General features: G+C 52.6%; 1 protein-coding gene across 2 annotated transcripts in view; it reads left to right on the forward strand.

Annotated features, from left to right (window-relative positions):
• The window catches only part of LOC101419119 (mitotic arrest deficient 1 like 1), a 75,279-nt gene that overhangs the window by 43,422 nt on the left and 7,274 nt on the right, over positions 1–24,583 (forward strand). The window contains exon 9 of one of the 2 annotated variants that reach the window (XM_071213567.1): positions 11,005–16,165. The exons of the other annotated variant lie outside the window; for it this stretch is intronic. Coding sequence (XP_071069668.1) covers positions 11,005–11,128 — 124 coding nt within the window. The 3' untranslated portion in view covers positions 11,129–16,165. Of the gene's footprint in view, positions 1–11,004; positions 16,166–24,583 lie in introns of those variants that run through there. 2 annotated transcript variants of the gene reach the window in all.

The raw sequence follows: 24,583 nt of genomic DNA on the forward strand, positions 1-24,583 counted from the left end.
GGCCCCTCCTCTTTTTGGGCTCTGCGCTGCCTTCCAGCGTCGCTGTCCCCGTGCCTTCGGAGGGTTCTTTAATATTTCTTGGGGTAAAGGTCTGGAGGCGGCGGGCCGTCTCAGTTCTCCTTGTCTTAAAAATCTTGATGCCGCCTTATCTGTAAGATGTTTTTGCTTGATTTAGAACACTGGGTTGGTGGCTCTTGGCGTTCAGTTCTGCAGCGGTGTCCTCTCGTTGTCTTCTGCACTTCGTCGTTCCCAGGGTGGCACCTCTGCTCCTCTGCAGGTATTAACAACATTTCCTTCTCTGGCCTCTCTTAAGGTTTTCTCTTCTTCATGTTGGTGTCCAGTAGCAACTTGATTATGGAGTGCCTTGGTGTGGTTGCTTCATGTTTCTCTGATTTGAGTTTGTTGAGCTTCTTGAATTTGTGACTATAATTTCCATCAGATTTGGTAATGTTGGCCATTTTAATTGAACTTTCCCCCGTCTCTCCACCCTCTGCTCTCCTCCTGGGATACCAGCTACACATAATTCTAGGTACACTTATGTTAGAGCACCTCTTGTTTTCCCACAGATAACAGAGGCTCTCTTTTCAGTTTCTTTTCACTATAAATTTCCTTTCTGATAGTATCACATTCTCTAATCTTTTCTTCTGCACTGTCTAATCTGCTATTAATTACAGTAATGTATTTTTCCTTAAAGATATTGTATCTTTTATCCATTTGAATCTTTTTTTGTATCTTTGATTCCTTTTCTCATTGTGTTGAAATTTTCCTTCATATTCTTGATATTATTTATAATAGTTTTTTTTTAAAGTGTAGACTCTGGTCAGTTTTAACATGAACACACAACTGAAACCATTACCAAAATCAACACAGTGAACATATCAGTTACCTCTAAAAGTAAAATTTTGATGTCCAATTTATTCTTTCTTTTGTTGCTCATACTTCGGTGTTTAAGAATCCTTTACCAAATCCAAAGTCATGAAGCATTACCCCTGTATTTTCTTCTGAGAGTTTTATGGTTTTAGCTCTTAATCTTCGGTTGTTGATCCAGTTTGAATTACTATTTTTTATATTGTGAGGGAGGGATCCAGCTTCATTCTTTTGCGGGTGGAGATCCATTTGTCCTGGTCCCATTTGTTGAAGAGACCTTTTCCCCCACTGAATGGACTTGGCCCCTTTGTTGACCATCAGTGGGCCATAGATGTATGGGTTTACTTCTAGACTTTCAATTCTATCCCATTGTTTTATACATTTGCCCTTATGCTGGAAACACACACTCTTGATTGCCATAGCTCTGTAGTAAGTCTTCAAATGTGGCAGTTCAAGATTTGGTTTCCTTGCCCAAGATTGTTTAGCTGTTAAAGAGCGTTTTCTTTTCTATCTACATTTTAGAAACAGGATGTCAGTATCTACCAGAATCTCTTTTCTGATTTTTATTGGTTTCATGTTGAATTTATAGATCATTTTGGAGGGAATTATCATGTATCATTTTTTTCTTCTCACATTACTATACCTCTAGTACAACGTTGAATGGAAGTAGTAATAGCAAACAGCTTGTTCTTCATGATCTTAGGGAGAAAACTTTTCAGTATTTTACTCTTAAGTATGACTTTGGCTGTAGGTTTTTATAGATGCAAATTTTTCAAATGCAGAAAGTTTGTGGAAGATAGCATATTCTTTAGGATAAAGAAGAATATGAAGGTAGTTCATAGTTTGTTATGCATGGAATCTCCCTTAATATTTGAAACATAGTACGTTTTGGTGGTTAAAAGTTTTTTCAAACATGATTGAAAGGTATAACAGGAAGGGGAAAATTTTCTTAACCCAACTTCCAGTCCTTCTAGATAAAAGTAATTACACTTAACAGTTTCATTTACTTCCTTAGACTTTTTTATTTTTTATTTTTTTGAAAGAGTTATTTTTTAAATTTCCCCACCACCCCCACCCCCGTTCCCCCTGTTGTCTGCTCTCTGTGTCCACTTGCTGTGTGTTCTTCTTGTCTGCTTGTCTTCTCATTAGGCAGCTCCGGAAACCAATCCTGGGACCTTCTGGAGGGGGAGAGAGGTGATGACTCTCTTGTGCCACCTCAGCTCCCTGTTCTGCTAATGTATTTTCTCTCCTCGGTGTCTCTTGTTGCGTCATCTTGCTGTACCAGCTCTCCACGTCGGCTGGCACTCCTGCATGGGGCGGCTTTCCTCTGTGGGGCAGCATTCCCACGCAGGGTGGCACTCCTCTGGGGTGGCATTCCTGTGTGGGCCGGCACTCCACGTGGGTCAGCCTGCCTTCACCAGGAGGCCCTGGATATCGAACCCCAGACCTTCTATATGGAAGATGGGAGCCCAGTTGGTTGAGCCTCCTCAGTTTCCCATGACTTTTTTAATTTTTAAAATTTATAATGTATGCAGGATCTGTAGTGACAGCCCTCTTTCTTTTTCCCTGATGTTGGTGGTGCCTGTTCTCTTTTATCATTAGTATCTCCAGATGTTTATCAATTTTATTAGACTTTTCAAATAACTAGTTTTTTACTGTGTTGATTCTATTGTATGTTTTTTCCTGTTTCCTTAATTTTTATCTTTATCTCTTTTTCCTTCCTTTTGCCTCCTTTGGGCTTATTTTGCATGCATCAGCTTTCCAAGTGACTGTGGAGTGTGGCAAGCGCTGTAGAGCCAGACTGTGGATGTCCATGCTCCCTGCCCTTTGTGGTGGGACTCCTGAGCGTTATCGGGGCCAGCATGGGACCGTGCTCGGGTGCTTGGTAAACAAGCCGAAGGAATGGGGCTTACTGGTAAAACGTAAAGTTGTGTTGCCAGATTTTTTCCTAGACAAATTTGGGTATACAGAGATGGATCTTGGGGATACAGAGTATGCATGGTAAAGGTGAAAGTGAAGGTTGCCAGCTAAGATGGTGGCTTAAGTACATATACCTCCTCCTCTTTGTCCTGATACCTCATAAAAATTTTTTATATTTTTTTAGAAATTTATTTCTCTTCCTTCCCTTATCTGCCCCCTCCCCACCATTGTCTGCTCTCTGTGTCCATTTGCTGTGTGTTCATCCTGTGCCTGCTTGTCTTCTCATTAGACAGCTTCGGGAACCAATCCTGGGACCCTGAGTGGGAGAGAGGCGATTACTCTCTTGCGCCACCTCAGCTCCCTGGTCTGTTGTGTCTCTTATTATCTCTCCTCTGTGTCTCTTTTTGTTGTGTCATCTTGCTGTGCCAGCTCTCCGTGCAAGCCAGCACTTCTGCATGGGGGGGCAGCACTCTTGTGTGGGACAGCACTCTGCTTGGGCCAGCTCATGCGGGTCAGCCTGTCCTCACCAGGAGGCCCTGGGCATCGAACCCTGGACCTCCTATATGGTAGATGGGAGCCCAGTTGCTTGAGCCACATCCGCTTCCCACCTCATAAAGATTTGTCATGGGTTTTTTTAAAAGGGAAAAGCTTATGTGAACAGGGAGAATGGGAAAAGAAGTATTTGTACTTTGGAAGCTGAAAAGTAGATTGGCAAGTTGGTGATGGGCTCAGCAGACTTGAGAAAATGGAATGCTAATTTAGGATAGGTGAAAACACAGGACCAACTTGATTTATGCCACAGGGTTTTCAGAAGTGCAGCAATTTTGTTTTCATATACCTCAAAAATGGCAGTGGATGAGGCTAAATCAGCCTCAGTGGGAAGTCGGCTCAGAAAGCTGCCAGGGTTCCAGCTCCCCGGTCAGCGCAGCCGCTGGGCTTTGACCCTCGCCCGCTCAGGACTGGATGTCCACTCAGCAGCAGGCAGTCCTCACCTGTCTGGCCAGCGGGCACCCCGCATGCCCAAGGCTGCTTTTGGGACCATGCGTCCCTGACGGGACCTACAGGCTCCTGGGCAGCCAGGCCGTTGTCCAGGAGGCAGGAGAGGAGCAGGCCCCAGTGGGGACACCACCGTGTCCAGAAGAAAGCGCGTGGAGGCTGAATGGAAGGTGTCTCAGCCCCTACCTGCACCGAAACTTCTAGTTGACAAGTCCCGTGGATTCACTCAGAGCTTACTAGATACTTGGCTAAAAGATACAGCCCCAATCAGACAAACAGAAAACTGACTCTAGAGTTAATGGAATTAGGCAGGGGTCAAACTCCAAAAAAACCCCAAACCTTGTGTAAATATTTCTGAGAGAGAAAAAATGATATTTTAACCTGAAATAAAAAAAGGATTCTAAAAAAAAAAATTAATTGAAAATGAAGTGCTCTAGAAAATTAGAAGTACACAAGCAGGTATGGAAAACAAATCAAGGAAAGAGCTGGGTGAAGTTAGACTGGGGTAAGAAGAACAGCTAGGGGAACATTCTGAGAGTCCCAATATTCAGCTAAGAGGAGCAGGAGCTGCAGGAGCCACTGAGCTGGAGCTCAGAACTCCAGGGCCCCTGCGCCACGTGTCGCCAACGGCGCGCCTGCGGCCCAGCCACGGGAGGGAGGGCCAGGAGCGCAGCCACGCGCCCAGCCAGGCAGGCACAGGCGCGCTACAGCGTGCGCAGACCCGCGTGCGTGCCTGCGCGCACACACACGTACACAGGTACAGCGCACGCACAGGCACACGGCACACACACAAGCACATGCACAGGCACATGGACACATGTATGCACACACATGCACACACGTGTGTACATACGCATGAGCACAGGCATACACAGGCACATGCACACCTATATACGCACATACAGGCACACACATGCATGCGCACACAAGCACACGTGCACAGGCACACACACTATAAAGACACTTAAAACTTCACTCCTGGAAAAGCACCTGGTGATGTGCAGAAGAGAAACACTTTGATATTCTCTTTGCCAAAAAAAAAAACCGACAAGCGCAGATGGAGTGGAGGACGCTGGACTGACTCTGAGGCGGGCTGAGCCGCGCGGCGCTGCCCTGAGCCCCCGAGGAGGGTGCCACTGCCCCCTCGGCTCTGGGCGGTGAGTGAGCTCCTGCTGCACGGGGCCAGGGCTGCAGGCCCATGACATCCACTCCTGAGTGACTAGGTGGCTTCCGAAGGGCACGACAACAGCCACCCTCTGGCACGCAGAGGCCTGTGACAGTGCCCCTGGCGAGCAGCCAGGCTTTCTCTGAACAAGACTGGATTCTTTATGCAAGGCACCTCTCCCTTAAGCGAAGACAGGGTTCCAGCGGGAGAAGAGGCAGAAGCCAACCAGGTGGGCCAAGAGGAAGTGGGACCGTTCTCCGCTACTCACCTCCCACCGCCAGGGCAGACCCTCGGCACCTGACGCTCCACCGCGGGACCCCGGGTCATCGCAGAGCTCATGCAGGAGCCGCTCCGTGACCCAGCAGGAGAGGGCCACAGCAGGGGAAGCGGAGTCGCCACGAGCAGCCGGAGGGGCCAGTTCCTGCCGTGGAGGCGTCACCAGAGGTGGGAAGAGGCACGGACACCCCATCTCATCTAAGTTTGCACAGACATTCTGGAAACACTCGTCAGCTCACCCAGGGTCGTGGGCAGAGAGATGGATGGAAGAGACTGGGAGGAAGATATGCCTTTGGCTGTCCACCTGTCCCGATGCCGCGAGGTCGCGGCGGGCAGCCAGAGAGTGCTGTCCTCTTCCTGAAAGCAGGAGGGTGCAAAGCAAACCTGGCCAGGAGCTGTGATCCAAGGGGCCCAGCACGGGAGGAAGGTGCAGCGGGTTCCGAGGAAAGTGGCTGCGTGAGGACGCAGAGCCTAGCCCGGCAGGGGCAGGCGGGGGACGAGGCCAGGCTTGTCGGACACTGGGCGGGGCCTGGCCCTGCCACGCCAACCGCTGGCTCCAGGCCACACCTGACACTGTGGTCTCCCCAAAACAGACAAGCCAGGCCTGGAGAAGGGAACTGATGGCAGAAACGCGATGCCTTCCTGGGCGGCACTGCTTCTGTGCTCCCATGTCTCCATTGGGCAGCTCGGCCCAAGTCAGGGCCAGGGGCTCCACAGAAGCTCCTCCCACGCCTCAACACCAGAAGTAAGAGAGGCGGTGTGAGAATGCCCACTCTGCTGAGTCCTCAGGGCCTCACGAACGTCCTCTTGCTCAGTGCAGCGTGAGCAGCCTGGGAGAAATACTAAATGAGCAGCAGCATGGCGGCTGGACTCCGCACGGAACAGTGAGATGCACTGGCTATCTCGACTCCGGCAGGCACTGTGCTCAGCGGGCTCCGGTCCAGATGCACGTGCCCACTCACCAGTGCCCTACAGCAGTGGCCAGCCTGCGCCCACATGTCCTTTAGCCACGGGATCCAGCGCCTCAACGCTGCTGGGGGTGCTATGGGCGCTAGCACACAGTAGCGCCTGCAGGGGCAGCTCGCAGCCACCAGAGTGTGGCAGGCTGTGGCCACTCCTGTCGCCACTGGGATGGGGATGCCACTGGGCTGGGTCACGGGTCCAGTTGTCTGGTCCAGCAAGCACTGGCCTGATTAACACTGAGGGTATTTCGTGGACTTGAGTCACCAGTGAGTTGGCTGCGTCTACTGGTGACGTCCACAATCAGCAAGGATTAAGCTTCTCTGACCAGGGAGGCCCGAGGGAGAAGTGGAGATTTCAGCGGCCAGCCGGGAAGGGCCATCGCTTCCCCAGCCAGCAGCTTCCCGGGGTTTGCAGCATGGGGCCTGCCCCAGGGAAGTCAGGCGTGCCCGTCCAGCCCGCAGAGCCCGCTCCCCAACCACTCCCCGGAACTTCCAGGATCCACGCCCTCCCTCCCTGGAGGCCCTGCCCTGAGGCCCCTAGCCGAGGCCCTGCCCCCCAAGGCTCCGCTAGCACTGCGCTCCTCTGACCTCACCAGGTGGTGGTGCGCTGCTGTTCCCATTTGCTCTTGGAGGAGGCTGTGGCACAGGGCGGCATGAGGGGCGCATGCCACACCACGAGGAAGCTGCAGGCAGGCGTGGCCTCAGGACTTGTGGCCGGGAGGCTCGGCTCCTCCCACTGCGTGGTCCTGGGCTCTGGGGGCTCGTGGCCTCGAGCGGGAAGCGGCTGCCTCCCGGCTAAGGCCCAGGTCTCCAGGGAGCACCCGCGGTGCTTTGCAGAAAAGGATTTTCGGAGTAAAGCCACAGATGGCCCGAACCACGTGCCCACGAAAGAACACAGCCACCGGCAGGCAGGACCGCTGGCGCGCAGAGGCTGCTTCCAGCCACCCCCAGTGAAGCCGCGCGGCCCCTCCAGGCCGCCGACGAGGGCCGGCCCGCCGCCTCCGGTCTCGGGGCCTCTGCCCCAAGCAGGGGTTCCGCTCACAGCCAGCCGAGCCCTTGCCGCTGGCCAGGCCAGTAGCGCCCGAGCCCGCTCAGGCCTGTGGTGCAGGGGCCCGATGGGCGCTGTGCCTGGGGGCCCCTTTCTCTGACCTCCTTGTCACTGGTATCCACTGGGGCTCCCTGGCCGAGGTGGGGTTCTGGCGGGGGGGCCCTGCTCCCTGCCAGGTGGGCGTGCCTCTGGCAGCCCTGGGTGTTTTGGGCTCATTTCTCGTGTGGACGCGGCCCTCGGCCCTGGGCCTGGCTGGTGGCGCCCGCGGCCCCCAGCTCTCGGTCCTCCTTGCTGAGGCTGTACTTGGGGCTCTTATCTAGCCCTTCTTTAGAGTGTTTGAAGTGATCGACTTTTCAAAAGAGCTAGTGAACAGGGAGAGAAAATTATGGCATTTGTTTGAAAGGTTCTTGGAACTTTTTTTTTTAAAAGCTCAAACAGTTCAGAGAGCGTATCTTGTTAATCAGAGGAACGTTCTAGCATCCCTGGGGTGGTCACACTGGTCTAATTGGAACCCAGGCTGCTTTGAAGTCCTTTTAATCCTTCCCGAGCTGGGAGAAAGAATTGGAAGGCAGCAACTGTAAATTTGGAATTTCTTCATTGTATTTACATGTGTCTGGGGAGCCGTGTAATTCGTTTCCCTGACAGTTAAGCCGAGGGGCTGGCTTTGGGCAGCTGGGCGAGCCGTCATTAGTCCGCAGGTGGGAGACGGCCGCTGGCAGGAGAGTCAGCACAATTCCAGAGTCAAGGCTGTGCGGGTTCAAGAGCCTGGGTGAGGCGTCGGGCGCAGGCGCGCGACTGTGCCAGGGACTCGGCGCTGCCGGTTCTTGTGGAGTGTGCGGAGCGGGGGCCCTTAGAGGGACCCCGCCCCGCAGCCCTGACCAAGTGTAGAGCGGACGGCCTCGAGGGCTGCCTCTTGGACAGAGAGAGTTCCGCAGCTGCCGCCTCCCGGGCCCCTCGCCGACTCTACATTCTGTGAGCCGCCTCCTCGCACGTCTCAGGGCAGTGGACTCCGACTCTGTCCCTTCAGTTTGCTCTCCTCATTTTGTGTCATCTAGAAGTGGGCAAGCAGGCCATCTGGCCAAGCCCGTGCACCCAGTAAGGTTTTGGGTAGGGTCACCGCCCGGCGTTGTCCTGGCCATCTCCGTCAGCCGTGAGAGTGACGGCAGCAGCTGCAGGGAGGTCCAGTGACGGCGGTCCTGACGAAGGCCCAGTGAATTTGATCACAGTAAAGGCCCAGTGAACTCAGTGCTAATGAAGGTCCAGTGAACTCGGTCACGGTGAAGGTCCAGTGAACTCGGTCACGGTGAAGGTCCAGTGAACTCGGTCACCGTGAAGGTCCAGTCAACTCGGTCACCGTGACGGTCCAGTCAACTCGATCACCGTGAAGGTCCAGTGAACTCGGTCACGGTGAAGGTCCAGTGAACTCAGTGCTAATGAAGGTCCAGTGAACTCGGTCACGGTGAAGGTCCAGTGAACTCGGTCACCGTGAAGGTCCAGTGAACTCGGTCACAGTGAAGGTCCAGTCAACTCGATCACCGTGAAGGTCCAGTGAACTCGGTCACCGTGAAGGTCCAGTGAACTCGGTCACCGTGAAGGTCCAGTGAACTCGGTCACCGTGAAGGTCCAGTGAACTCGGTCACGGTGAAGGTCCAGTGAACTCAATCACCGTGAAGGTCCAGTGAACTCGGTCACCGTGAAGGTCCAGTGAACTCGGTCACCTTGAAGGTCCAGTGACTTTCTCCGTTTTTGCTGTAGGCCTTTATTGCAGTAGTTCTATGTTTAGATACTATTATCCTGATTTTATGGACGAGAGGACTGAGGTGAGCTAGGATTTGAACCTCAGCCTGCTGACCCAGAGCGTATGCAGTGTCTGTCGTGCTTGGCCCTCCTTCCCCTTGGACACTCACCCACTAGTTGGCAACTTTTGGTACAGCGGGTCGGTTAGCATTTATTGCTAACAATATGTCATCTGTTAATGTTGCACTCCATTGCACAGGTAAGCTGCTCGAAGGAAATAGGCGCTTAGAAGATTGTCTTCTCAGTGAATTCATGCTGGTAACAAGTACTTGCTGCTTTGCATTTTTTTTTTTTAAATGAACACATGACAAAGGTTTTACTTAACTCATTGAGGAAACCAGTAAGAAGTTACAGCTTGTTCAAGTACTTGAAACCCTGCAGAGATGGACTCTTAGGAATGCTGAAATGAATTTATAAGTAGACGCAAACCCTGCAGGACAGTTGGACACTTGCATCCTTTTAGTAATGTGTTCTATAATATTGCCCGGAATTCCCGATAATGGCACAATAACTTCAGTCTCTCCCGTCTGTCGACCACGCGCTTTGTTCCAGGCTCAGTCCCATACAGTGTCCTCACGAGGGCCCGTGGGGAGGGCGCGTTCCTCCTGCCGCTTACTGATGAGGGGACGGTGGTCAGGGAGGTGACCTGAGCTGTCGGAGGCCACTGGCCAGCGGTGGGCGGGGTCCGTCCACAGTGCTGCTGCTCTTGAAGCTTCCTCGGAGCTTCCGGGATCCGCTTCTCGAAAACGAGACGTGACCTGTGTCCGCTCTGGTGCGGGTCCTCTCTCTGTAGTCCCGCTGCGTGGACGGCCGTGCCGGGCGTGGGGTTCTCCGGCCGAGCGCACAAGGGCCGCCGCCCCCTCGCCCCCCGGCCTGCCCCCGGCGCCCCGCTCTTCCTGCGAAGGCGCTGGTGGGTCCTGGCGCACGCTGCGTGCCACCACGAGCTGGCGGTTCGTCCTCTTGGGTTGGAAGGAGTGCGCTTGGGATGTGTTGTTTAAAGACTATAGAGCAAGTCTAAGTTCCTCCCCTCAAGACAAAGAATGTTCCTTTGGAAACTTGCGGCCCCCCGCGTTCCAGCGGTGGCTTCCCTGACCCTGAACCTGGGCTCTGCCGTCCGTGCCCTCGCCCCAGTGCTCCGTCGGCGGGGGCGCTCTGCTCCAGCAGGGGGTGCCCGCCTGCCCCAAGCGTGCCTCCCAGCGCCAGCCGCATGCTCGTACAGTTGCATAATTTAATTAAATGCGAAGGGAGCTGATGAAAATTAATGTGCAGAGACAGCAGTGTTCCTGCGAAGACCAAGGCGAATGCTTCGGAAAGGCTCAAAGGCAAATTGCTAAAGAATTGCTGTTGAATAAAGCACAAGTTGACTGTAAAATATTAGGAAAAAAGTTGTAACATCTAGGAGAATAGCACTTGTCCGCTTTAAAGAAACAAAACTCAAAATCATGTCTGTGGTTTGTGGATGTGGTTTATGGAAAAATATAAGATTAAACTCCAGGTAGGGGACCTATAATTGGAAGAAAAAGTTGACAGCTTAGGGAATAATTGTATATTTTTAGTGTTTTATGTTAAAGTGTTATATCATTTGATTCCCCACTTTCACCAACTTTTGGGATCAATTACCAGTCTTGATTATTTTACATGGGAAGCTTTCTACCAATATATTTTTGCCCATTTATCATGCAAATTTATTGTATAATTTGTACATCGTTAAACATCATTCAGGAATGATATGGGATTATTTTGCTAAAAATGGTTATAATTAGATTATTATGACTTAGATCATTATAAGAGTAATTTTTTCATATCTTTTACAAAATTTTAATGTAATACCTGATTCTGTGGTTTAAGATTATAATTTTAAGCTTAAAAGTTGTTTTTTAAATAGATGTTATATTTCCTTGTTACAGATATTATGTTTTTCTTAATAGTTGATTTTTAATTTTATTTTACTTTCATGCCCCCCCCCCCCCAAGGTGGCTCCCTCGTCTGCTCGCTGTCTGCTCATCTTCTTTAGGCGGCACCAGGAACCGAACCTCGGACCTCCCTTGTGGGAGGCAGTCGCCCAACTACTCGAGCCACATCCACTCCCAATATTAAAAGTTTTTAGCAGGTGCTTAGTGATAAATCTCTTGTCTATATCTAATCCTGTCCATCAAGAAATCACTGTTGTTTTTCTTGTTTATCCTTTTTAAAAGCATATACAAACCAGCACTTTTTTTCTGTGCATGTACAAGTCAATACAGATATGTGTAGATTTTTCTTTTTCTTTTATACAAATGATATCCTAACTTTTCTTCCTTTTCTATTTTTATTTAACAATGTATTTTGGAGATCTTTCCATATCAATACATAGAAAGCATTTTTCCCACTTTTCTCTTTATTTTAACAGTTGCATAGGATTCCACTGTATGGCTATACTATATTTGATTTAACCAGAAATGGTGAACTTTTAATCCTGTGGTCTGACTTTAGATTTTGGGAGAATTTAGTTTGATGGTTGTTCTGGAAAGGTATTGAGTTTTTTTTTTAAACATTATTTTGTACATTTAATTATTGAAAATATAAGCAATTAAAAACTAAAAAGAAAACATGGTTGAATAAAAACATACCTTTCTCATTTAAATGTACTGGATACATAGAAATTTTTTTCCAACTCATACAATATGTTACACAGTATATTTGGTTCATAGTAACACAGTCATACAGTATTTGCCCTTTTGTGTCTGCCTTGCTTCCTCAACATAATGTCCTCTAGGTTCATCCACGTTGTCATGCTTTACAACTTCATTTCTTCTTACAGCTGCGTAATAGTCAATCCTGTGACTAGACCACAGTTTGTGTATCCATTCATCGGTTGATGGACACCTGGGTTGTTTCCAGCTTTTGGCAATTGTGAATATGTCACTGTGAACATTGGTGTGCAAAGTTGGTTCATGTCACTGCTCTCAGTTCTTCTGGGTGTATACCCAGTAGTGGTATTGCAGGGCCACGTGGCAAGTCTACATTCAGCTGCTTTGTAACTGCCAAGCAGTCCTGCACAGTGGCTGCACATTCTGCATTCCCACCAGCAGTGAAGAAGCGTTCCTCTCTCTCCACAGCCTCTCCAGCACTTGTAGTTCTCTGTCTGTTAATAGTGGCCATTCTGGTAGGTGTGCAATGATCTCTCACTGTGGTTTTGATTTGCGTTTCCCCAATTATTGCTAATGTTGACAATTTCTTCATGTGTTTTTTTGCCATTTGTCTTTTTTCTTTGGACAAATGTCTATTCAAGTCTTTTGCCCATTTTTAATTGGGTCGTTTGTCTTTTTCCTGTTGAGTTGTAACATCTCTTTATGTATCCTGGAAATTAAACCCTTATCTGACATGTGATTTCCAAATATTTTCTCCCATTGAGTGGGCTGCCTTTTCACCCTTTTGACAAAGTCCTGGGAGGTGCAAAAGTGTTTAATTTTGAGGAAGTCCCATTTATCTGTTTTTCCTTTGGTTGTACATGCTTTGGGTGTAAGGTCCAAGAAACCACCACCTACTACAAGGTCTTGAAGATGTTTCCCTACATTTTCTTTTAGTAGTTTTATGGTCCTGACTTTTATATTTAGGTGTTTGATCCATTTTGAGTTGATTCTTATATAGGAAGTGAGATAGGGGTCCTCTTTCATTCTTTTGGTTATAGAGATCCAGTTGTCCCAGCACCATTTGTTGAAAAGACTGTTTTGTCCTGTTAACATTGAGTTGTTAAGTTTGTCAAAAACCTGTTGATTGTATAAGTGAGGATTTATTTCTCAATTCTCAATTTTGTTCCACTGATTGATATGTCTATCTTTATGCCAGTACCATGCTGTTTTGACCACTGTAACTTTGTAATATGTTTCAAGGTGAAATTCCTCCTCCATCGCTCTTCTGTTTTAGAATGCCTTTGGCTATTCGGGTGCACTTGCCCTTCCAAATGAATTTGGTAATTGCCTTTTCTAATTCTGTAAAGTAAGCTGTTGGGTATTGCATTGAATCTATAAATCAGTTTGGGTAAGATTGACATCTTCATGATATTCTTCCAATCCATGAACATGGAATGTCCTTCCACTTGTTTAGTTCTTTTAAAATCTCTTTTAGCATTATTTTTTAGTTTTCTGCATATGGGTCCTGTACTTCTTTAGTTAAATTAACGCCTAGGTATTTGAGTCTTTTTGTTGCTATTGAAAAAGGAATTTTCCCCTCATTTCCTTCTCAGATTGATCAACACTAGTGTACAAAAGCATTACTGATTTTTACATGTTGATCTTGTATCCTGCCACTTTGCTGAACTCTTTTATTAGCTCAAGTAGCTTTGTTGTGGATACTTCAGGATTTTCCAAGTATAGGATCATGTCCTCCGCAAACAGTGAGAGTTTTACTTCCTCTCTTCCTATATGGATGCCTGTAATTTCCCCCTTGTCTAGTTGCCCTAGCTGGAGCTCCGAGTACAGTTCTGAATAACAGTGGTGACGGCGGGCATCCTTGCTGTTCCCGGTCTTAGAGGGAAAGCTTGCAGCCTTTCCCCATTGGGTGTGATGTTGCTGTGGGTTTTCATATATGCCATTTATCATATTGTGGAATTTTCCTTCTATTCTTATCTTTTGAAGTGTTTTTATCAAAAACAGATACTGGATTTTGTTGAATGTCCTTTTTTTTTGTTGATTGAGACGATCGTGTTCTTTTTCCTTCAGTTTGTTAATGTGGTGTATTGTGTTGATTGATTTTCTTATGTTGAACCAGCCTTGCATACCAGGAATAAGTCCCACTTGGTCATGATGTGTAGGTCTTTTGATGTGCTGTTGGATTCTATTTGCAGGTATTTTGTTGAGAACTTTTGCATCTATGTTCTTAGAGAGATCGGTCTGTAATTTTCTTTTCTTGTAGTGAGTGTCTCTATTCGGCTTTGGTAGTAGGGTCATCTTGGTTTCATAAAATGCGTTGGGTAATTTTCCCTCCTCTTCAATTTTTTGGAAGAGTTTAAACAGGATTGGTGTTAATTCTTTTTGAAATGCTTGGTAGAATTCACGTGAAGTCATCTGGCCCTGGATTTTTCTTTGCTGGGAGATTTTTGATGACATTCAATCTCCTTAAATATGACTGGTTTGTTAAGTTCTTGTATTTCTCACAGTGTCAGTGTGGGTTGGTTGTGCATTTCTAGGAATTTGTCCTTTTCATCTAGGTTATCTAGTTTGTTGACGTGCAGTTTTGCATAATATTTTCTTACAATCCTTTTTATTTCCGTGCAGTCAGCTGTAACTTCTTCCCTTTCGTTTCTGATTGTATTTATTTGCGTTTTCTCTCTTTTTTTTCCCTTTGTTAGTCTAGCTAGGGGTTTGTCAATTTTATTGATTTTCTCAAAGAACCAGCTTTTTGGTTTTGTTGATTTTCTCTTTTTTTTGTTCTCAATTTCATTTATTTCTGCTCTGATCTTTATTATTTCTTTCCTTCTGCTTGCGTTGGGATTGGTTTGCTGTTCTTGTTCTAGTTTCTCTAGTTCAGTTAAATCTTTGCATTTAGCTCTTGAGAAGACTGTATAACCCACTCAGTTTGGATGCAGTGTTCTGTATATGTCTGTTAGGTCTAATTGGTTTATCGTATTGTTCAAGTTCTCGGTTTCCTTGTTGATTTTCTGTCTCATTGTTCTATCTAATGATGTGAGTGGGATGTTGAAGTACGATTATTGTAGAGATGTCTATTTCTCCCTTCAGTTTTGCCAGAGTTTGTCTCATGTATTTTGGGGCACCCTGGTTAAGTGCATAGATACTTATGACTGTTATTTCTTCCTGGTGGATTGTCCCTTTTATTACTGTATAATAGCCTTCTGTATCTCTTATAACTTTTGCATATAAAGTCTGTTTTGTCTGATATTAGTATAGCTACCCCTGCTCTTTTCTGGTTCCTAGTCACGTGGAGATTCTTTTTCCAACTGTTCACTTTCAGTCGTTTTGTAGCCCTGGGTCTAAGGTGAGTTTTTTGTAAGCAGCCTATGGATGGCTCATGTTTTTTTATCCATTCTGTCAGCCTGTACCTTTTGATTGGGGAGTTTAATCCATTCACATTCAATGATATTATTGTAAATGCACTATTTACTTCTTCCCTTTTAGTCTTTGGTTTTCATATGTCATAGCTTATTTTTGCCTGTCTTTTTACTCTTTTGGTTATCCTTTCTGCTATTCTTTCTTTTATACTTTCCTCCAAGCCAGTCTCTCCTGTCTTTTTCTTTCAGGTTCTAAGGTTTCCTTTAATATTTACTCCAAAGGTTGATTCTTTTTTGCAAACTCTTTTAGTTTCTATTTGTGGATATTTCATACTCACCTTCATATTTGAAGGACAGTTTTGCTGGATAAAGAATTCTTGGCTGGTCGTTTTTCTCGTTCAGTATCCTAATTGTGTCATACTACTGTCTTCTTGCCTCCATGGTTTCTGAAGAGAAGTCTGCGCCAAGTCTTACTGGATGTCCCTTGTACACGATGCTTTGCTTCTCCCTTGCTGCTCTGAGAATTTTCTCTTTGTCTTTGACAGTTGACATTCTGGCTAGTATGTGTTTTGGATAGGTCTATTCCGATTTATTCTGATTGGGGTATGGTGTGCTTCTTGGGCATGTAAGTTCATTTCTTTTATGGGAGTTTGGAAATATTCAGCGTTATTTCCTCACATACTCTTTCTGTCCCTTTTCCCTTCTCTTCTCCTTCTAGAACTCCCCAGACACATATGTTGTTGTGTTTTGTGTTGTTTTCCAACTCCCTGGGAAAATTGCTCAGTTTTTCCCATTCTTTTCTCTCTCTGTTCTTTTCTCCAGTTTTACTTTTTCTGTCTTTGATGTCACTTATTCTTCCTTCTGTCATTCAAGTCTGCTCTTGTATGCCTCAAAAGTGTTTTTATTTATTTATTTTTCTGGATGAGGAATTTTTTTTTTAAGATACATAGATCACACAAAATGTTACATTAAAAAATATGAGGTTCCCATATACCCCACTCCCCACCCTCCCACTCCTTCCACATCAAGAACCTCTTTCATCATTGTGGCACATTCATTGCATTTGATGAATACATTCTGGAGCACTGCTTCACAGCATGGATTATAGTTTACATTGCAGTTTACATTCTCTCCCAGTCCATTCAGTTGGTTATGGCAGGATATATAATGTCCTGCATCTGTCCCTGTAATATCATTCAGGACAACTCCAAGTTCCAAAAATGCCCCCACATCACACCTCTTCTTCCCTCTCCCTGCCCTCAGCAACTCCTGTGGCCACTGTCTCCACATCAGTGACACAATTTCTTCCATTGCTAGAGTCACAGTAATTCTGTAGTAGAATACCAGTAACTCCACTCTAATCCATATTTTATCCCTCCATCCTGAGGACCCTGGGACGGCAATATCCAGTACACCTCTACATCGAGAAGGGGCTCAAATGTGTTTTTGATCTCGCCTATTGTGTCTTTCATTCCCATGAACTCTGTTGCTTTTCTGATCACGATTTCAAATTCTTTGTGCTTGCTCGATGTTTTCTTGATGTGATTTATCTCTTTGACCATATTGTCTTTCACCTCATTAATTTGATTTTGGAAATTTGTGTGCATCTTGCTGATTAGATATAGCCCTTTTCTTGGGCCATGTCTTCTGTTCTCTCACTGTGGCTCTTGATTTTTGCTGAAGTCTAGGCATCCGATTAGGAGGTAGTTTCCTTCAGATGCTCAACTTCTTTCTCTTTTGTAGGGATTTAGTGGCAGGAGGCTGTGTGTTAACTCTGCTCTCTGATTCTTGGCTGCACCTGGACTGTTAGGACTGCCCTGCTGGTGGCTCAGAACCGGGCCCTGGACCCAGGATTGGCTGCAGACCAGCTTCCTGGGCCCCCGGGGAGGCTATCGAGCCGGGAAAAGCCGCCTGCTTGTTTTTAATTTCCTCGTGTGCACCTCCTCGGCCCGCCAGCAGGTGGCGCCCTCCGGCAGCGCCGCTGGTGCTGGTTACAGTGTTTGCTGCCCGCGGGACCACGTGCTGGGGCTTCCTGCCTGCAGGCGAGGGGCCTGCGGTGCAGACCCTCCCCGAGGCAGCGCTCCAGCTCCCGGCAGCCCCTCCCTGCCCCTCCCCTGAGTCCTGCACAGTGGGTCCCTGTGGGGAGGGGAGGAGATGGAGTCGCACAGCTCTAGCCCTCGCAGGCTCCAAGGCAGACGCCGTGCGGCCCTGGCCCAGAGGGGCCCCCGGACAAGCCGGCCAGATCTGAGCGCCAGGAGCTGAGCCAGCCTCGGCGGGGCCTCGCTCCCCTTTCCTGGAGGGTCCCTGGGCCCCGCTGGAGCTGGCGGTAACAGCCGCTGGTTTCAGCTCACAGTTCTGGCGTTATCTCTGCCCTTGTCCCTCTCCTCTGGGAAGTGTCCAGCCTTGGCCAGGGGTCCTAAACCCTGGAAGATCTTTTTCCGGCTGTTTCAGCCTATCCTCTGGTTCTTTTTCTAGAGATATTTTGTTCGTTCAGGCACCGGCCTGGCTTCCAGCTGGTGAAAAGCCCCAAACAAGGTCCCAGCCTCCCCCCTGGCCACAGCACGTGCATCAGAGCGGAGGAAGCTGCAGACGCTCTGGCGGCCACAGCCTCGGCGGTGAGGGTCTGAGGAGCTGGAGCAGGGCCGGTGCCACGAGCAGGTGGCCTGCCGCAGGCCGTGGTGCGCTCAGGGCAGGCCCCGCGCGGGGCAGGCGCTCAGGCTGAGGCGGGAGGAATGGACATCCAGGGAGGAGCCAGTGGAGGCCGGAGGGGGAGGCTCCGGGGGGCTGCAGGGGACAGGGAGGAGTGGGCGCCGCCCCAGGCTGTGGGAGTGTTTTGACACGCACGCCAGCCCGGTCCTGAAGCTGCCCTGTGGTCGCTGTGTTGCAAGTGGATGCTTGAAGGGCAAGTAAGAAATGAAGGGAGTGGGTTTTGCGGCCGCTGTGCCCGCCGGAGAGGGATAGTGGGCTGGACCGCGGCCGAGGCTGAGCTGGTGCCACGCGACTGCCCGAGCGTGTTTAGAGGCACCTGCAGGAGTCGTGAAGGTGGAGAAATGAGGCTCGGACAGAAGCTCAGGGGGTGCGTGAAGGAACGAAGGAGATCCCTCTTCCTGCGGCGGAGAAGGTTCCCGAATGACAGGCTTTGGGTGGGGAGCGGTGAGGAGCTGGCCTGGCGCATGCTGCGGCTCTCGGGGCAGCCCGGGGCCGGCGCCTCGCTGGCGAGTCCGCGCTGGCCTCAGAGCCGCCTGTCCTGTTCCTCTGCCCCCTCTCCCGTGGGCTCTGTGGGGTGCCCCCTCGGGGATGCCAGCCTGCGGCTCCGCCCTTGGGGTAAGACGGAGCCCGGAGGAGCACTCAGGCCTTCTTGTCTGTAGCTCTATGGCCGCGGCTGTTTCCTTCGTCTTAAAGATGGGGGGCCTTGGGGCCTTGTGTCTTTCAGAGTCAGTGGGTGCTTTGGGCTCCAGCCAGAGTCCTGGTGCCTGCCGCCAGGCACCCCAAAGAGCTGCTGCTGGGCCGGGACTGCCGCTGCCCCAGTACCCCGTGCCTCGGCTCCCCACGGGCGCCCTCCGCGCCAGGGCAGCTGGGAGCGTCAGCTCCCTGGGGGAAGTGGAGCCTTTCCCTCTCGGCCCACTTAGCGCTGAAAGGCTGCTCAGCTGGGGCAGAGGACAGCGGGCTGTCAGGCTGCCACGGGGCTGGCCTGCCCGAGGGCCCCCGAGACGTTTCTGGGCCACAGGCTGGCCTCTGGCACCTGGACCCACACTGTGGGCGGAAGGGAGGCTTCTGGAAAAGCGGCTCTTCCTGCCGTGGAGGGACGCAGGCCTTGGTGGCACGCGCTGTGTGAGGCCGCAGGTGTGTGCAGAGTGTCCTGAGAGGTTTGCCGAAGCGTTCCAGCGGCCCCGTTGGCAGCGCCCGGCCACCAGGCCTCGCTGATCCCTCTGTGCGGCATCCTGGTGCCGGGCTCCGGGGCCCCCACGTCCTCCCCTCTGCCCTCCCCGGCGCCGGTGCTGCCCCCAACTGTCGCTGCGATGCTGCTCCTCGCCTGAGGCCCCTCCCCACCCCAGCCAGGTGCTGCCATGCTTTGCACCGTCAGTTTTCTTTGCTATTTGTTCGTATATGTAGAATACGTAAATGATGTAGAATTCAGGCAGCGCCCAGCACGTGCTAGTCGTGCCCCCATCTTGGTGACTGCGCCGCAGGCCTGAGGCCGTGGGAGGAGGCCGTGCTCCGTGACAGGCGCGCGCCAGGGGAGGAGGCCTGGTTCCCGGGGTGGCGGGTGCGGCCCGCTCGAGCCCTGTGTGCTGCCGGCCTGCCCTCTAACAGCCTGTCCAGCGGGCCCCGAGGCACCCCCCCCGCCGCCCGCCGCCCGCCTGTGGGAGGAGGCAAGGCTGACCTGCTCAGACCAGCCGGGCCATCGGGACTCTGTGGGTCGCGGCGCTCTCCGTCCTAACGGCGCAGGTACGTTAGAGGGCCGGTCTCAAATGGCTGGGTGCTGTGGCCCCGAGACGGGCTCCACGCCTGGGGCAGACTGCCCGGGGCTGCCTCCTGGCGCCCCCATCCGTATGGCGGGCGAGGCGGCAGGCAGGACGAGGGGCCTCGGCAGGCGCCGGGGCTGGACCAACTGCCCGCCGCACAGTGGGCCCGCGGCCTTGCTGTCCATGTGGCTTTGGCGCTGTGGTCATGTGTCCTGATGCTCACTTGCCAGTGGGCCTGGAGCAGCCCCTTCGCTGCAGCCTTGTGTCACTGGCGCTCCCGGTCGCTGCTGCTTTGGGGACGCGCCGTTGTGGCAGCCTCTTCCTGCGCGGTAGCAGGGCCGTCCCTGGCCTCGGGTGGCGTTGGCAGGTGAGCCCCCGCCTTGTCCTCGCCCGGAACCTGGTGCTCGCCCGTCAGCTTGGCACCCAGAGGCCGTCTCCCCGCGCTGGCCAGCAGGCGGACTCTCTGCACGGGACGTTGCCGGGTCATCTCCCCGTGCAGGCTCCCCGTCTCGGCGGCTGGCGCGCCCGTGGACTGAGGGTTGCTGGGCATGAGGCTCTCCGGTACTCGTTTGCAGGGGTCACCCCGTGCCGGGGCTCCGGTCCAGTGGGGGAGGCCAGGTGCCTCCCTGGTTCTGGGGGAGAGGCCGCCCTTCACGTCGCCGCACCCGAGAGCCCGCGCCTTGCAAGCCCAGTGCTCCTGCCCTGCCCAGAAAGACGACGCCCCAGGCGCTGCTGGGCCCCTGCCGCCTGCCGCAGCCCTGGCCGCCGGGTGGTGTCGTGTCCCGCTGTGGCTGCAGGACTCGGTCCGCCGGTGTTCATGCTGAGAGCGGCGCCGGGGTCCACCGCGCGGGGTGCCTGTCGACCGCTGCCTGGGGCCCGAGACCTGCGGGGGCGGAGCTGCGCCCGGGTGCCGACCCGACCCCCGCTGCCTTTGCTCAGCCCCCTTGGGGCGGTCTCTCCTCTGCGAGGGCGGTGCACCTGAGGACCGCGGGCTCTGCGCGGGCGGCGGGGCAGCACCCAGCACGAGCCCTGCCGTCTGCCGGCGGAGCCCGGAGGAGCCTGCGCAGCGCGTCTGCAGGGCCCGGCACCCCCACGCGCACCCCGGCAGCAGCTCCTCTCCGGCAGGGTGCGGCCTGTGGCACTCACACTGGGTGGCCCCGCGCCCCCCACGGCCCCCGTCCTTCCCCGAGGGGAGCCGGGGAAGCCCGCAGAACCGCCTCGTCCTGTCCTCTGTTGCGCGAGCAGTGGGCTGTGGGCGCCCCTTGCGGAGCCCCCAGGAAGCCCCCCATGTTGTTGGGTTACCGCTCTCGGGGCTCCAGGGTGCCCACATGTCAAGAAAACCAAGCAAGGCCTGGAACCGCTGCCTTCGCCACCTTGTTTCTGCTAAGTCAAGCGCGTGCGTTTCGCCCGCCAGCAGAGTATTTCCCTTTTCACCAGCCTTGCCCCACAGCGGACAGATTCTTCTCTGCCGAGGAGGCTACGGTAAGGGGAAGTTGGTGTCCCACGCGCACACGCCACTGTCACTGTTCCCTCGGTGCCGTCCTGGTTTCCCAGTCTCCGCGGTAAACATGGGGTTTGGTCCGTCTGCTGTCCCAAATTATCTTAAAGACTCCTGTCTTTTGCTCCTGCGCAGGGACTGGGCGTGTGAGAGGTGTCGGAAGGCGCTGCGTACGCTGGGGCTGTTGGGCCTTAGCAAGCAGGGCCCCAGAGCTGCGGCCGCGCGATGGGTCGGCCCAGGGGGGTCTGGACTGCGACGGGGCCCAGTGCCTCCTGCAGCGCCTCCAGCTGCGCCTCCTGCTGCGCCTCCTGCAGCGCCTCCAGCTGCGCCTCCAGCCGCGGGCCCAGCTCTTTCTTCCTTCGCTTCTGCTCTGGCTCTGGGAGTAGGATGACTGGTCTGGAGTGAACCGCTAGAACATGTCCCCACGTTCACGGAGCTTTGCGTTGGTAGGGGAGGTTGAAGCCTGCTGACTAGCAAGAGTGGCGGACGGAGCTCCTGGTCTGGGTTTAGCCAAAGTAGCAGGAGCCTGGGCAGGCTGTGCTCGGCACACGCGCAGCCAGGCCGCTCCGCCTCCTCGTGCGGTGCCACTCGGTTGCTGGTGGTGTCTGGGAAGGGCTGACTGAGGGCGCGAGACGCGCTGCGGGGGGGCCCCGTGGCCCTGGAAACCTGGGCCAGCCGGCTCCCAGGGCTGCCGGGCTCCGCAGACCCGAATCTGCTCGCTCTGCCCGCGTCGGAGGCGCTCCGCGTTCTGCTTGTCACCAGCTGTTTCCTTTCTCTTCTCTTTCTTGTGAGGACACTGGAGAGCCTTGACTGAGGACCCTGCGCGCTGCTCTGTGCCTCAGGGCGAGACGCGCCGTCCTCAGGGCCATACACCCAAGCCAGTGGCACCGCCCTTGAACGCGGGGCTCGCGCTTGCCCTTCCTCGCTGCCGGCTCCCCTTCCCAGGCAGCGCGGCCGGATGGTGCCGGAGGGCCCGTCCACGCGTGGGCCGCGCAGCTTGTTTTTATGCTAAGTGGAGGCTTCTCCTTGACTTAGTACCAATTTAGACGCCCTTGTGAGTGAGTAAAGGATATAAAACAACTGGAATCCTCCTTCATACATTTCAGAAAGATGTATTTCTTGGCTTACGAGGATTTACTTCTGTTTTGCTTATTTATTTTCCTCTCATAACTGCCTGAGGTTGGGAAGCTTTAGAAGCTCTGGAAAGAAAGGTGACGTTTCCCCCTCCGACCTTCCAGCTTCCCAGAGGAAGCTTTCACACCTGAGCGCGGTGTCGTCGAAGCTGTTTCCTCAGCCAGCTGGCACGTGTGCAGGGCGCAGTGCAGGTGAGGGTCCTCGGCCGTGCCCCTGGCGCCTGGTGGAGGCGCCGTCCAGCAGCCACCCCCTGCCCTTGGGTCCCAGGTCACTTCTCTCGAGAGCTGGCCAGAGGCTTCCTGTTGGCCTCTGAGTATAGTGACCACTCAGAGCCGTCACTCAAGGTCCCTGGAGGCTTAGCTGGGCGCTGTGCGTCCTGGCGTGTCAGGGTGGCCCTCCACACGCAGCGCTGCGGCAGTCCATGGCGTGTCAGCATGGCCCTCCGCACGCAGCGCTGCGGCAGTCCATGGCGTGTCAGCATGGCCCTCCGCACGCAGCGCTGCGGCAGTCCATGGCGTGTCAGCGTGGCCCTCCGCACGCAGCGCTGTGGCAGTCCATGGCGTGTCAGCGTGGCCCTCCGCACGCAGCGCTGCGGCAGTCCGTTGCTGAGAGGCCGGGAGCCCCTCCCCACCGGCCCCCAGCTGGCGCTGCTCCCCGAGGCGCTGCCGGGCGTCCGCGCTGACCCGCAGAGGCGGCTGTGGCGGCTGCCGATGAGCCGCTCTGTGCCAGCAAGTCCAGTCACGCACAGGCACGACCGGCCTAAACTGATGCAGGATGCAAGAGGGGACTTTAATAGACTCTTAGCGAGGAGAGAGATTGAATTAGTTTCCAGAAAGCTTCCCGCAAAGAACAGCGCAGCATCGGAGGGCTTCTGGTGAAGGCTCCCACGTGTGAAGAAGAAACCATGGCGACCCTTTAAACGCAGGATGTTCCCAGGTAAGCACAGCCCCGTGGACGTCCCAGGAGGCTCGGGAAAGCATCTGACAACCCTAGGGCCTTCTGCGTGAGAGGCAGGCAGCAGCTGGGCTAGCAGGAGCCTCCGCGCCCATCAGGGTGTCCGTGAAAGCCCAGTTCCATCCTGCTCAGGGAACGCCGGAAAGCTCCCCCAGGACCACGGGAGGATACGGATGTCCTCTCTTGCCTCTTCTTCCAACTTCATACTAGACATCCCAGCCAGGAAATTAGGGAAGAGTAAGAAGGAAGGAATGGTCTTGTCCATAGAAAATCCTAGGGAGCCTCAGCAGCTCCTATTGGAGCTAGTAAGTTCAGCGAAGTTGCAGGATACAAGGTCAATACATGGACAGCCATTATGTTCTGATGCGCCAGCAGTGACCTGTGTGGAAATGAAATTTAGAAAGCCATGCATGTGTGATAACACCCGAGGAATACAATACAATATACTGAACAGAACAAGGGCAAGACTTGTCCACTAAAACCTATAAAACATTGTTGAAATAAAGAAGACCTATATATTTTTTTATGTAACATTTATGTTATCTAAGTATCTTTAAAAAAAAAATCTGAAGAAGACGACGACTGCGTAAGTGGGAGGACACTGGTTGGGGGCTCAGAGACAGCGTTGCTAAGATGGCAGTTCTCCCCAAACGGATCTTCCTGTTGAGTGCGCTCGCGCCAGGTCCCAGCTGGCTTCTTTGCAGAAACTGACAAGCCGATCCAGAAATGCGTGTGGAGTCGCGGAGAGCCCTGGAGAGCTAACGCTGTCCTGAAAGGACGCGGAGGAGGCCTCCCGCTCCTCGGCTTCAGGCTTTGCTACAGAGCTGCAGGCTTCAGGGCAGCAGGGCTGGCGTGAAGGTCGTTCCGTGGCTGTGGCGGCATGTTCCAGCACGGTGCCGCAGACACGGGTTAGCGAACGCGGAGCCCCTGCTTCCGGGAAAGGCCGGAGTTCAGTTCTGCGGGACTGTGGCCACAACGTGTCTGTGAACCGATCGACGCGGGCCCTTGTCTTCACGGGCGTCTGCTTGTTTAACATGTGGTTTGTGGGTGCTGCTGATTATCGATCCGCGTTGCCCTCCCCGGTGGCGGTGCTCCAACACACGCCTGAACGGGGCTGAGCGGAGTCGTTCTCTCCAAGCCACGGCGCGGCCTTCTCACACCCGGAAGCACTGGACAGCACTTCATTCAGCACTATTTTTAGAGGCATTTTAAACATCAAAATCACCACAGAAAGCACAAAAATGTGAAAAACGTGGCAATAGATGGACTGCAAAGTGACCGTTTACAAGAGAAACAGGGCAGAGCCTTGCCTTGTGTGACTTCACTGGGACGCACGCGTCGGCACCTCCGGCGCGTGCCCGCGACGGACTGTAGCGTGCTGGGAACGCTGGCCTTGGGGTTACCGATAGTTTATCGGGGGGGGGGGGGGGGGGGGTGCGTGGCGCGGGCTGTGTTGCTGCCGTAGGCTTGGGCATCTGGAAGTAAACCCGTACGTTTGTGGCCAGGAGGTGGCG

The sequence above is a fragment of the Dasypus novemcinctus genome, assembly GCF_030445035.2.
Source record: "Dasypus novemcinctus isolate mDasNov1 chromosome 23 unlocalized genomic scaffold, mDasNov1.1.hap2 SUPER_23_unloc_1, whole genome shotgun sequence".
Taxonomy (NCBI): Eukaryota; Metazoa; Chordata; class Mammalia; order Cingulata; family Dasypodidae; genus Dasypus; species Dasypus novemcinctus.